The 13599-nt window shown below is 34.6% G+C and overlaps 1 protein-coding gene across 1 annotated transcript; it reads left to right on the forward strand.

Moving 5' to 3' along the window:
• Nucleotides 1–454: 454 nt before the first annotated feature.
• Nucleotides 455–12819, forward strand: LOC145807514 (proteasome subunit alpha type-3). The gene is made up of 10 exons (XM_082905863.1): nucleotides 455–732; nucleotides 836–875; nucleotides 989–1072; nucleotides 3222–3295; nucleotides 5398–5484; nucleotides 5589–5673; nucleotides 5853–5899; nucleotides 10646–10711; nucleotides 11857–11947; nucleotides 12472–12819. Exons 1-10 carry the CDS (start codon nucleotides 629–631, stop codon nucleotides 12541–12543), a joined length of 750 nt encoding a protein of 249 aa, XP_082761989.1. The 5' UTR covers nucleotides 455–628; the 3' UTR covers nucleotides 12544–12819.
• The last annotated feature ends 780 nt before the right edge of the window (nucleotides 12820–13599 follow it).

The raw sequence follows: 13599 nt of genomic DNA on the forward strand, positions 1-13599 counted from the left end.
GGCGGCAGGACGGTGGTGACAGCGGGGGGACGGCCACGGCGAGACGACGGGATGCAGGAAGTAGCGGCCTCTCTATCTCTTATTCGCTCTCTCGTTCTTTGTTTTCTTCTTCTCGCCGTCTGGCATAGTTGAGCCATATTGAGGGAATTTTGAACTGACTGGATTTTTTTTTTTTCAAACTACTCACCAAAACGACATCGTTTTGGTGAGTTTTATTTTCAGTTGTTGGATTGAATACTTTAGGAGATCACTGCAGGGATTCGCTCTAGAGGATTCTTACGCTTCAACTTTGGCAAAAGTAGTGGCCTTGATGGTGGAAGCACGGAAGTGAAGACGATGATGCAGGTGGCTCATTGGTGGTCACAGTGGCACAATGGCAACGGTGGAAAGTTGTGGGGTGGAAAAGAAACAGAGAGACTTTTTAAGGGCCAAAATGAAAAAAAATACTAAACTTATAGGAAAAACATAATTTATTTGATTGTCTTGAGATTCAAGAAAGGCTTTTTATTTATTTATTTATTTATTTTTATTTTTGAGAAAAGAGTAAGAGGAGCCCAAAGCCGCATTGGAGTGGAAGAAACAAGAGAGGGACGAAGAAGAAGAAGAAGAAGAAGAAGAAGAAGGAAGAATGAGCAGCATAGGAACAGGTTATGATCTCTCAGTCACCACTTTCTCTCCCGATGGCCGCGTTTTCCAGGTCGAATACGCTTCCAAAGCTGTCGACAACAGTGGGTCTGTTCTCTATCTTTCTCTTTCTTCACTGCTCTTGTTAGGGCTTTTTTTTTTATATCTATATCTATATGGATTGCAATTTGTTGTTTGATTTTATTGGCAGGACTGTTGTTGGCATAAAATGCAAGGATGGGATTGTTATGGTAAAACCCTATCTCTTCCAAATGGTTGAATTGAATCTCTACATTCGTCATTTTAGGGCTTTTATACGTGTATATATGTGTATATGTAATTAAGCTGATATGCATTTTTATAGGGAGTGGAAAAGCTCATTGCATCAAAGATGATGCTACCCGGTTCCAATCGCAGAATCCACTCCGTTCATCGCCATTCCGGCATGGTATCTATTTTCTCCTTTCATTTTATTAGCACACGTATATGCCTATATATAAATTTTAACTATATTTTTGCCATTATGTATCCATTTCTTTACCTGGAATACCGAGAACATGGAAGGACAATTTGATTCTTTTTGGGTTTGGAGACGGGGTATTAAGGATTTCCATTTTTTTTCTTTCCATTTGGGCCACAAAATGATCAAGGTTGCCAGCTTAGTCATTTTGGTTTCTTGTATTCTTTCCCTACCACATGTACATTGACACAATTTACAAACCACACACTGAAACAAGGAAAAATTCAATGTAATGGTGGTACTAGGTCATTACAAACACAAGTTATCGCCATCCAATAATAAATCACCTTGTGGCTATAGTGGACCGCACCATGGGGCCATCTTGGCCCCTCCAAGATTTTGAAAAGAAAGTCCATTTTTATATGTATGCAACACTGCAAAAATTATCGTATCTCATCCCATGTAACGGCCCCTCCAAATTAAATTTGGCATCTCCAAAAAATTTGGAACACCCAGAAACCCATATAGTTAGGGATGTGGCTTAGGTTGCAACTTTAACCCAACAACAACTGATTTGGAGAGATTATATTCATAGAATTCCTACCATCAATGATGATCTTACAAACTTTGTCCTTGCATTTCACAAATGTGTGCAAAATGTTGGCAACATCTTTGGTTACAAGTTCTTATTTCATGAGCAGTGGTCGAAATAGGATGCAAACAACGAGGCATAATATGACTCTTACAAAGGCAACGGTGACATTAAATGGTGGAGACACTCTAATGGGAGTTAGGGCAAGAGGATTGCTTATCTTTGGTGCTAGTGATTATTTGTTTCTTAGGTACAACACTGAAATTTAAACTATGAGACATTGCATGCCATATATCTAATGAAGCCATAAAAGCCATGCTTGGTTAGAAGCCTTTCCTGCTGTAGTTTCATTGCCAAAAAAATAAGGGTTTATGCTGTTTTGTGCACTAGGCTCTAGCTATGGGATCATGTGACGTACATGAAAGAATATTTAGCTCTGGGCTCATGTGACGGTTATAAATTGGAACCAGAATGCAGATTGATTTACTAAGAGCTGAAGTAGATGCTGCTTATGGGAAAAAAAAAAAAAGTCATGTATTAGTGTTTTAAAAAGCGCACTTAGGTGCGCTCCTAAGCTCGAGGCGCAGAGAGGCTCATCCCTGTGCCTCAAACAGGTCGAGGCGAAGCGAGGAATGGAAGGCGCACGAAAGGCGGTAAGGCGAGGGCTTTATTCTAAGGTGCAAGGTGTGGGCTTTATGCGCCTCATGTATTTTTTTACTCCTACTGTTGATTAAGTGATTTTTCTGTGTGCACACCTACAGGGAATTAAAACCCTTCAATATAAAAGGCCAAACATGATTAGAAAGTGATTAAAAAAAAAAAAAACCTGGGTGGAGATCAATTAAAAAAATCTATCAACATTGCATGGAAAAGAGAAAGATTGACATTCACGTTCTTTAGGTTCTTCTCTTTCTTCTCCTTCCGTTGTGTTTTCCTTCTTCTTCGCTGGTCCTGGTTCTCTCTCTGCCTCTTTTTTTCTTTTTTCTTTTTCTGCTCCAGCCACTGTTCCTCCTTTCTTTCACTGGGTTGTCCTTCGCTGGTACTGATTCTCTCTCTACCTCTTTTTTTCTTTCTTTCTTTCTTTTTATGTTTGTACATGCAAGAAAGGTGGCTTTTTATTAACCTTTTCTTCTTTTGTTGGATAATATATTTGTGGTTTTTAATTGAATATTATGTTTAAAGATTATTTGTCTATTTTAAAATGTTATGTTTATGTTGAAAACTTTGCCTATCCTAAAATATTGCTTATATTCTACAACTTGTGCCTCGCTTTGGTGAGCCATGTGCCTCACCTCGTGCTTAGGCTATAAGAGACCTTATCGCCTCGGTGCACCATTGAAGTTCTCAGTTTAAATGTCCCCCGTTTATTTGACATGATATAACATCTGTTGATTGATTTTCACATTATTTTGCAAGAGTAGTTATTTACTATGTTTTCTGGTATTTATTTGTGCCTTGTGATGATTTACTTCATATATGAATTTGACAATATTAAACTCTCAGCATAATTCTAAGCTCTCCTTTGCAATTTACCATTGATTACAGACAGTTGCTGGATTAGCAGCAGATGGGAGGCAAGTTGTTGCACGAGCAAAGTCTGAAGCAACAAATTATGAAAGGTTTATATTATGTCAAGTCAAAAGAAAATATATAGACAATAGATATTTATTCTATATTTTGGTTTTCCTCTTAGGAATTAATGGATGAAATTTTTTAATAGTTCTTCCAATTCTGATATGAATTGTTACTTTTGTAATGAGATCTTACTATGCTTATTTCTAATAGGGAGTGGTAATGTAATGTAGGTATTTAACATACATATTACAACTAAACGACAAATAATTCTTGCTATATTTATATATAAAATACATTAACAATAGGCGCTCAAGCAATTGGCACTCCCAACCTTAAACTTTTCTATGTGCCTTGCTTCCACATCTAGTTATGCTTCCACTTAGTGTAACTAAGGTGGTGGGTGGGGTGAGGAGGGGAAGGGAGGGGGAACAGAGAGATGGTTGCAATGAGTATCAAGAGGTTTTAGAATAGATTTTTTTGTCTTTTGACCCATAGGGAAGATGAGGGCATTTGTCTTTTTATGCTTGGATATCAATGGCATTCATGTCTACACATAAAATAAGTGAAAATTAGGGAATGGAATGAAGTAATTTGGTGACTTAGCAAATATTCATTAGCCTCATTGAAGGTCAATTAACACAACATGAAATTTGAAATTCAAAAATGAACCACAAGGAGAAACCACATGGGAGGTCCTTGTAATTGTCACTAATCTCAGGGGAGGTTAGTGTAATTTACCCAAAAGAAAAGCTAATACTTATATGAATATCTCAAACATTTTGCATGAAAAGTGACTTTCAGACAACAGGACATTGGAGTGAACTGTATGGAAGGAACAACAAAAACAAATGGTGGAACATGACTAATAAAGTGATTCTGCCACTGCATTAGTTTGTACTTCATGTTCTTATATCATCCTCTCATTGTGCAATGAATATTACTTATTTGTGTATTGTATCTTTGGAAAATCAATGGTTTGGAATTTGGATGATACTTGATGTCACTTACTACCTCCTATCATTTTGATGTATGTTGTCTTGCTAAGCTGTAATCTCATGGTACTTGATTTTAATATTTTATGGTTTTTACCATTGCATGAAAACATTTCACTTCTAGAGCTATACAAAGTTTTTTAAACCTGGGGATTCAATTTTGGAAATTGCTTAATCCAGTCTTCCATTTCATATGGGTGTGCCCACAATTAGAAATTGAGGGTTGTGGATTCAACCATATAAGTTGTAGACTCTGCTTCTGAACTTTTACCATAAAGCTTCTTAAGGATGGTCTTTGAATTCATCACAAATGATCATCATATAAATGATCTATACGGTAATTCGTTGACTACATCTTCAAACTTTATATGTACCTTTTGGTTCCTTCCCCCCTGAATGACATTGACTTTTATGAACTTACTTTTCTATTAAAACAAACCTTCTTAAATGCTTACATACATATTGCAACTATATGGTAACCACTAGACTGGTAGGTGCCACACACATTGGACATAAATTCAAAGAATTAGCTTATCATAGAACGCACTTCTGCTAAGGTGGTTAATTTACTTATGATGGGTATTCTGGCCATTGGACATTTCCAGCTCTTTTTTGGAGTTTTGTGCACTTCAACATTTTTATTTTCTTTTCTTGGATTACTCAAATCAGGAATTCGGGGAAAGTTCTACCCCTTTTTCACTACACCTTTTTTTTTTTGCCTTGCCTAAGAATCGCTTTTCCGCTTTGAAAAAATATTTAGATTATATTACATCCATATCCCATGGTTAGCTTATTATTTTGTGTTTGTTTTGTCTTTCCCCACTATTCTGTGACTAGTTTTATTCTATTGAAGGGCTCTTTATGTATCCTTCTTTCTCTGGTGCTCTCTCAATGTAGATTTCCTTTTTTATTTATATTTAATAGAATTTTCAATTTCAGATATATAAAGTTGATATTAAATAAATATTCATATGATGAAACATCTTTCCGGAGTTAAATTTTTTTTTTCCCCACCTCCTGGTTAAACTTGGAGACATTTTTATTTTGAGTCCATATCAAGATACCGTAAACTACAAATTGATAATAAATATATTTATTATCCCGTGTTTACATCTCGCAGTCAATAAAGATTTTGTGATGATCTTGTTGTGCAGTACTTACGGCGAACCCATTCCTGTGAAGGAACTTGCTGAACGTGTTGCTAGTTATGTGCATCTATGCACACTTTATTGGTGGCTCAGGTGTTGGAAGCATTATCGTTAAACATTGTTTGTAGCATCTTTATGCCTTTTTTAGTCGCTCTGTTTTTTTTATTTTTTTGATAAAATAATGTTTGATGTGGTAGACCTTTTGGATGTGGAGTGATTCTTGGAGGTTATGACAGAGATGGGCCACAGTTATACATGATTGAGCCTTCTGGGATTTCATATGTAAGTTAATTTTTGTCAGTGTCATTCTTTCATGTTTTGTCTTTCCATATGTCTTCTAATTTTGCATAATAGCAACCCTTGTTCTTGACAAGTTGTGACTGTTATAAATTTGTGATCATTAAATAGACTTCATTTGTAATGATCCAATCTTTCCCCTCCCAAACACACATTTGTAACAGAGGTATTTTGGTGCTGCGATTGGGAAAGGAAAACAAGCTGCTAAAACGTAAGTCACTCACATCTTATTCCGTCTTGAGGAATCTTAGTTCCTCTCTAGTTGATTGAAATTTCATTGTGATGTGCATGGAGAATCTATCTAATTATATGACATGGTGAGAACCATATCTTCCACGGATCTTTTGGAAAATTAATTTACTTTTTGTAATAAGAAAATGGTAAAATTTATGTTATGGCTGTTGAATAGTGTGTTGTGTCAGGTCTTAAAACTATGTTCTTGTATATTTTGAGTTGTGTTTATGCTGTTTTGTTAAATGCAATATTTTATAAATAAATTAATATCTGCAATTAACATTTCATGCTCAGAGTACAATTTGACAATTTATCATCTTTTCATAAACATTGTTGTCAAAGTCGCGAATCAAATCGTGAATCGTTTTGCTAAAATAGTGAATCGTGAATCATAAGATTCATTTGATTTAATATAATATATAATTTTATATATCTATATACATATAAAAATTCACTGTGTTGTAAATATCAATGTAACCAAGGTTTTAAAAAGCGGCCGCTTACGTAACGGTTGTGGTAGTTACCGCCACCCGTTACGGCCGCTTTTGCAGTGTGATTGAAATTCACAGGTGTATCGGCCGTAGCGGCTGCTATAGCGGTCGTAACGGTGCCGTAACGGCCGTAACGGCCTGTTATGCACCGTTACGTAACGGTTCTGAATTGCTTCTTTCGAAAAAACACAAAAAAAAAAAAGTTGAAAATGAGGGAAGAGAGATAGAGAGAGGAGGGAAGATGGAGGAACAAGAGATAGAGAGAAAGAATAGGGAAGATGAAGAACATGTTATTGATTTGTTGAAGTTGTAAGACCTATGCTATTCTATTCAGCTGCTATCACTCAACCATTTTGTTTGTGTGTGCGTATCTATATATTGTTTGATAATAATAATAATAATAAGTGTGGTCATTATCTATTTGGCTTGATTAATATATATATATATATAGGCTTTTATTTATTCTTACTTTTGTCATTGTTTATCTTATATATAATAGTTAGTAATTGATTTTTTGTATAATATAAAGTCATTAATTATCAAAATAAAATGTAAAAAACTTAATTTATAGTGATTTAAAAATATGAAATATATTGGATCAAACTTAAAAATTTATAAAAATTGATCAATATTTATTTTAAAACCCAATAAATATGATCATGGAAAAAAAATGTGCGTATCGGTAAGTTTTTTTCAAATTGTGCGAAAAATAGAAAAATTCACGGTTCCGGTTACCGCAACTGTTACGCTACGGCCTTTACATCCCGCAACCGCAACTGTGTCACCGCCACCGTTACGGCGACCGCAACCGCTTTTCAGAACCTTGAATGTAACTAAATTTTATATTTATATATTTGCAAATAACATCATGTAATACACCATGTTTGGTTCTAGAAAATTGAGTTTTTTGTTTTCTGTATTTTTTTGTTTTTAGTGATTTTTTAAAATATTTTATGCAATTTTTTTATTTTTTAGATACACCTAATTTAAATACGTTTAAAAAATATAATATTTGTGAAGAAAAAAAAACCTTAAAAAATTCACCAAATACATAAATGCAAAAATAAAAAAAAAATGAAAATTCATATATTTTCGTATTTTGTTGTATTCAATGAATTTTTTAAAGATTTTTGTACAAATTTTTTACTTTTTAAGAATATTAAGATTAATGAATCTAAAAATAAAAAAATAAATTGATTGAATCTAAAAATTTTAAATTTTTTTTGATTAAACTATTTTAAAAAATGGGTAAATTACACTTTAACCCCCTGTGGTTTGCCCAAAAAACACGGAACCTCCCTGTAGTTTCATTTGTAACACTTAAACCCCTAAACTTTATACCAAATTGTAATTTTTGACATATCTGTTTATATAACCAGAGCGTGAGATTCACGAACATAAAAGTGTAAGCAACACTCTCCTCTGCCAAAAATGTTACATTCTTGGACCAAAACACCCTTTCTCTCTCCCTTCATTATATAAATATGCAACAAATACATTGAGGCCTCTAAAATTGCCCAGATTTCTTCCTCACCGCACAGCGAAACCAACCTGAAATTCAACGCCACCATCCACCATCCATCTCCGTCTCATTTTTCTTTCCTTATCACTCACTTCATCCAACAAACCAAGGCGATACCCACTGTGACACCATTCCCATTTGGCAACACTATAGCTAATATATATATATATATATACACACATCTTCAAAAGCAAATCTCCAAATAAATTTGTCAAATGGATCGGATCCAGTTAGAATTAAAGGAAATTATTTTTTTGAATTGTTCAATAAAAGTTGCAAATTATAATGCAAAGAATGGTTGAAACTTCAAATAGTTTTTACCTCACAACTTCATATTTTTTTGGTCTAAGGTGTTGTATGTAGGTGGTTGCTTCAACTAGGACAGCCATGGCTTCTTCCATAAAAGGAAAAAAAAAAACCAGTGGTGAGTGCTAAAGAGAGGAGAGAAGAAGAAAAAGAGAAAGTGAAAAGGAATAGAAAGAAATAGTTCAAACTCACTTTCTCTTCTCCTTATATTTCTTATCACCACCATTTCTCTCTCTAAAAAATATCCGAACCCAATTTTTTTCCTTATAATTCAAATTAGTAACAAACCCAACCCATGGAGTCAAACAATTAATAGATGTAACGTTTAGATTTTTGAAATTGCATCGATGGGATTCATGCCAACAAAACCCACTTTATCTTCTCCAAACCGCATGCACAAACAAACTCGAAAATATCAAATTTTCAGATTTAAACACACCACTTCAAGTCCTTATGTCTCTTTCGTCGTAATTTCGTTTTGCCTCATTTTGAGTCGTTGGATTCACCTCACGGCCTAGTTTTCATATCACTCCTTACACACCTCATTCCACTTCTTTTTGCATGCTTTCGGAGCTCTGAAAATTGACCAAAAATAACTTTTTTTTCTTCCCCTTTTTGACATTTCTTCGGCCCATCTTTCGAACTCTATAATTTTCTTGATTCTTAACTGTTTTGCCCCGTTCTTTCACCAATCTCTTCACTTTGCTTTATACTTCATCCTATGCGACCTCGTTTTCTCACTTCTTGAAATGGGTTGTTTCGGCATGCCGAAATTTGTCCAAAAACCAACTTCACACATTTCAAAGAAATATCTCCAAATCTATTTCTTTCCTTTTCATCATCCTCCCTCTTCTGCTACGTACGTTATCCATAGCACTCTGTGAATGGTGGTTCTTGGTTTTGACGGAGCTAGGCAATAGCGGTCATGACGGTCCAACGGTGACGACAGAGTTCACGGTGATGGTGGTCATGGAGCTTGTTGGTAGTGTGATGAACCTTGGTTGTGAAAATGGGTGAAGGTGGTGGGTTTGGTGTTAAAAGGTGGTGGTGATATGGTGCTCATGGTGAGAGAGTAGATGGAGAGAGAGATACGAAATAATATGAATGAAATGACCGAGTAGAAAATATCTAAGGGCATTTATGGCTTTTTATTACTTCTGTTACGTCCGTCCAAAATTACAATTTGGTATTAAGTTTAGGGGTTTAAGTGTTACAAATGAAACTACAGGGAGGCTCCGCGTTTTTTGGGCAAACCACAGGGGATTAAAATGTAATTTACCCTTAAAAAATTTATTAAAAATATAAAAATACTAACTGAAAACTCAAAAAATTATTTTTGAAAACTGAAAACCAATCAGGGTAATATAACTAAATTTTATATATGTATATATACATGTAGCATCATATATATGAATATAACTAATTGATCTCTTCTATATATCTTGCTAGTTTAGTGAAAACGACGTTGTTTCATGCATTATGTAAGCAAAAACAAAAATAGAATTAAATAGCTATGAATTGTAACGAATTGTAGTGAATCGCAAATTGAATTGCATGATTCACTTAATTTCCGATTCAACAGGACAATTCGAGTTGTTTTTGTTGAAAATCGTAGAATCGAATCGTGAATCATATGATTCTAAAAAAGAACTCTTATCTTTCCATTTTAAAAAAGGAACATGTAGGTTTATAATGCACAATTATATGTATGTGTGTGTTCACATGTATCCATACGCAATGTTGCTGAATCATGATACGTATCGTGTATCGTTATATAACTTTTGTATATTATATCGTATTGTATTGTATCGTATCGTGTATCGTAAAATACATTAACATATATAAATATAGATGAAAAAATAAGTATTTTCATATAATATATAAGTATATTACAAAAAATAAACTACTAAATCATATAACTAATGACCAAATTGGTGAATTCAATCAAATTAGATTCATGATAGTAATTTAATTTCTTGTCGCAAAAGGAGTATGATGTCATTTTTTCTTACGAGTTTATTTAAATTTGGGTTCTTTGTATGAGATTTTTTTGATAATATAGTTCATGATTGTTCAATGAGTATTCGTTATATGGTGATTGATAGTTAAAAAAAAAAAAAAAAGCTTATGGGGCCAAAGGTGAAGAAGAATGTAAAAAATAATTTAATCGTGCAATACGGGTTGAATTGCGATACGATACAAAATCGTACAATACGGAAACATATCTTACGACTCAAGTCACCAATGATACGAGTCGGCAATACGTACTTTTTTCCATATGATATGATACGTATCGTGGACAATAGATCAATGTCATGCCAGAGACTTTTTTGTGGTTGTATTTATTGCAAGTTTCCTCATGCTAACATGTTCATGTCGTATTGCCTTCGATTATATTGCACAGAGAAATTGAAAAGTTGAAGCTTTCTGAAATGACTTGCCGCGAAGGGGTTATTGAAATAGCCAAGATGTGAGTGATTTCTTTTATTTCCCTGAAGACAATTTCTTCTATCAGAAGTTCTAAATGCTGCATTCAATGCTTTACTATTATTATTTTTTCCATTTAATTGGTTTTTAGTACACTTTTTATATGCTTGATCTTGTCTTTCTAAAGTTGCTTGTTCTTGCATTCTACATTTTACAAGGAGCATTAGTGTGTCGGTGTTTTCTTCTATGTGAAATGCCCTTTGCAACCATCTGGCTCATGAATCACATTGCAGTATCATGCAGTTTCTACGCGATATGTATTTTGTGCTAGTTGGCCACTGAATTTGCATATTTAACCCAATACTAAAGTAATTGGTATTGGTATCGGAAGGTCCCACATAATAAAATATATATATTGTCGATGGGATAATATTATCCGCTAAGCCAATCCACAATGCTATGATTCCCATACGTCATTAAGATTTGTAATATACATATACATATAGTATTCTAACAAAGTGCCCTATTTCCATCTACTGATAGTAGGATTATGATCTTGCTATAGTGTATACATTGTGTAGTTTGCTTTCCAATTGAATTTTGGAATTATAAGATAGTAACAGTCCTATTTTCCAGATGGGAATTTACGAACCATAATAAAAACTGGGGAAAATATCAAGTCAGTCTTACTTTTCCTATAAAATTTCAATTGAGTCTAATTAAGACTATATTGGAAGGACTGATTCATGTTAATAGACTCGATAGAAATTTCTTGAAAAAGGACTCATTGCGGATTTTTCTTAAAAACTACGTAGAGAGAGAGAGAGAGAGAGAGAGAGCTAATTAGCCAACACAAGACATTGACCTTTTCATTTACATATGTAACATGATTTATTGTAATAGCATAACTTTGTGCATTTTCTTCAGATATAAAATTAAGTCAGTTACAACCAAACAAGGTTTTGTTTAAGTGGGAACAACATTTTGATCATCAAAAATGCTAGAGATCTCAAGAGTTTTACCAAATGTCTCACATGGGTGTGGGACTCACAAAATTTGGTAAAACTTTTGGGGTTTCTAGCGTTACTCTTTGATTATTCCCTTATAACTTCTTATACAGAGACTAATATGCCTGCATAATTCTTCAGTTTTATAATGAAGTTATATATTCTCATTCTTATTCTGCAGTATTTATAAGGTGCATGACGAGGCTAAGGATAAGGCCTTTGAATTAGAAATGAGCTGGGTCTGTGAAGAGTCAAAGCGCCAACATGAAAAGGTAATCTTCCACCCTATCTTTACTATGTAGATAAGCTCCATATCACATCTCATAGAGCTTGTCTTTCAAGCTAGGCCGACATCTTCATATATTTGGATACTTGAAAAGAAATGAGAAAACAGACTGAAATGTATGGGCTACTACAATTCATCTCTTCAAATTGCAATTGGTTCTGAGAGTATATAAAACATTTTGAGTTATTTGGAGCCCTTAATGTGACGCAATGCTTCTAGTTCATGATCAGTCAATTTTGACCAATGGGACACGGAAACTTGTAAATAACACCAGACAATGTACAAAAGACCCAAGTTTTTTTTCCCTTTTCTTACCTAGTGTCGTCGTTTGGGAGATTGGCATTTGGGTTGGATTCAAAGCATCTTTTTGACGAGTAGAAATTTATTCCAGGCAAATAGGATTCCCTTTCTTGTATCAGTGGACAAAAAGGCAATCCTGTGAGGTGCTTCATATTTGCATATGTTTTGATTACTTGTACAATTGAATAGCTGTTGTGACTTCATTTTCAGGTACCAGAAGAGCTTTTAGAGGAAGCCAAGGCTGCAGGCAAGACGGCATTGGAGGAAATGGATGCTGATTGATGAAGCATTTTTCCTAGTTTGTGTGTTTTTAAGTGGCTTATCGTTGTTATAATTGTCTCATAGATTCTCCCAAACTCGAATAGTTGCCAATTGGTTTGCGTGCCATTCTTCGTCATTTTTCTAGTATTAGTTTTCTCCTTTTAATTTTTGTTGTTTTGTTTCCTCTGTAAGCCATATCTTGGCTGTATGGTCATATGCAGGCTCCTAAAACAGAATACCAATGTATTCATCGACTTTGATGCCGTTTACAGACTCTTAAATACTTCTTTTGCTCTCTCTCTCTCTCTCTCTCTCTCTCTCTCTCTCTCTCTCTCTGTGTTTTTGTTTCTTCTTAAAATCCTGGGATCCCTTCGCACATTGTAATCCCTTTTTTCCTGGGGGTTGAAATCAATGAGAGTGCTTGGACCCCACTTTGCTGAGCTACTTCAAGTTTGTGACCCAGAACAGGGTAGGACTTTTTTGTCTTTTTTCAAGTACAATCATTTAGGGTAAATTACACTGACCTCCCTTCAGGTTAAAAAAAAAAAAAAACCTGATACAGACCTCAGTGGGGGTGACCCCACATACACGTGGGGGTCACAGAGAGGAAGGGAAAATATATATGAGTCATGATAGAGACCTCTTTTAATCACCACTCTCACAACCCCACAGACACGTGGCGGGTGGTGATTGGAGGAGAATGAAAAAAAAGAAAAAGAAAAAGAAAATGTAACTAATGAGAGAGAGAGAGAGGGTCAAAGGGGATGGGGGGAAAAGGGGGCAAGAAATATTTTTGAATATATATATATATATTTTGGACCAATTTGCATATACGTGGGGGTAGGACTTTTTTGTGACCCAGAATAGGGTAGGATTTTTTTGTCTTTTTTCAAGTACAATCATTTAGGGTAAATTACATTGACCTTCCTTCAAGTTCAAAAAAAAAAAAAAAAAAAAAAATGATACAGACCCCTACCATCCCCACATACACGTGGAGGTCACAGAGAGGAAGGGAATATATATATATATATATATATATATAAATAGAGATTAGGACCCCTTTTCTCCCAGTCCCTT

Source organism: Camellia sinensis, chromosome 14 (assembly GCF_055761805.1).
Source record: "Camellia sinensis isolate YWXY chromosome 14, ASM5576180v1, whole genome shotgun sequence".
NCBI lineage: Eukaryota > Viridiplantae > Streptophyta > Magnoliopsida > Ericales > Theaceae > Camellia > Camellia sinensis.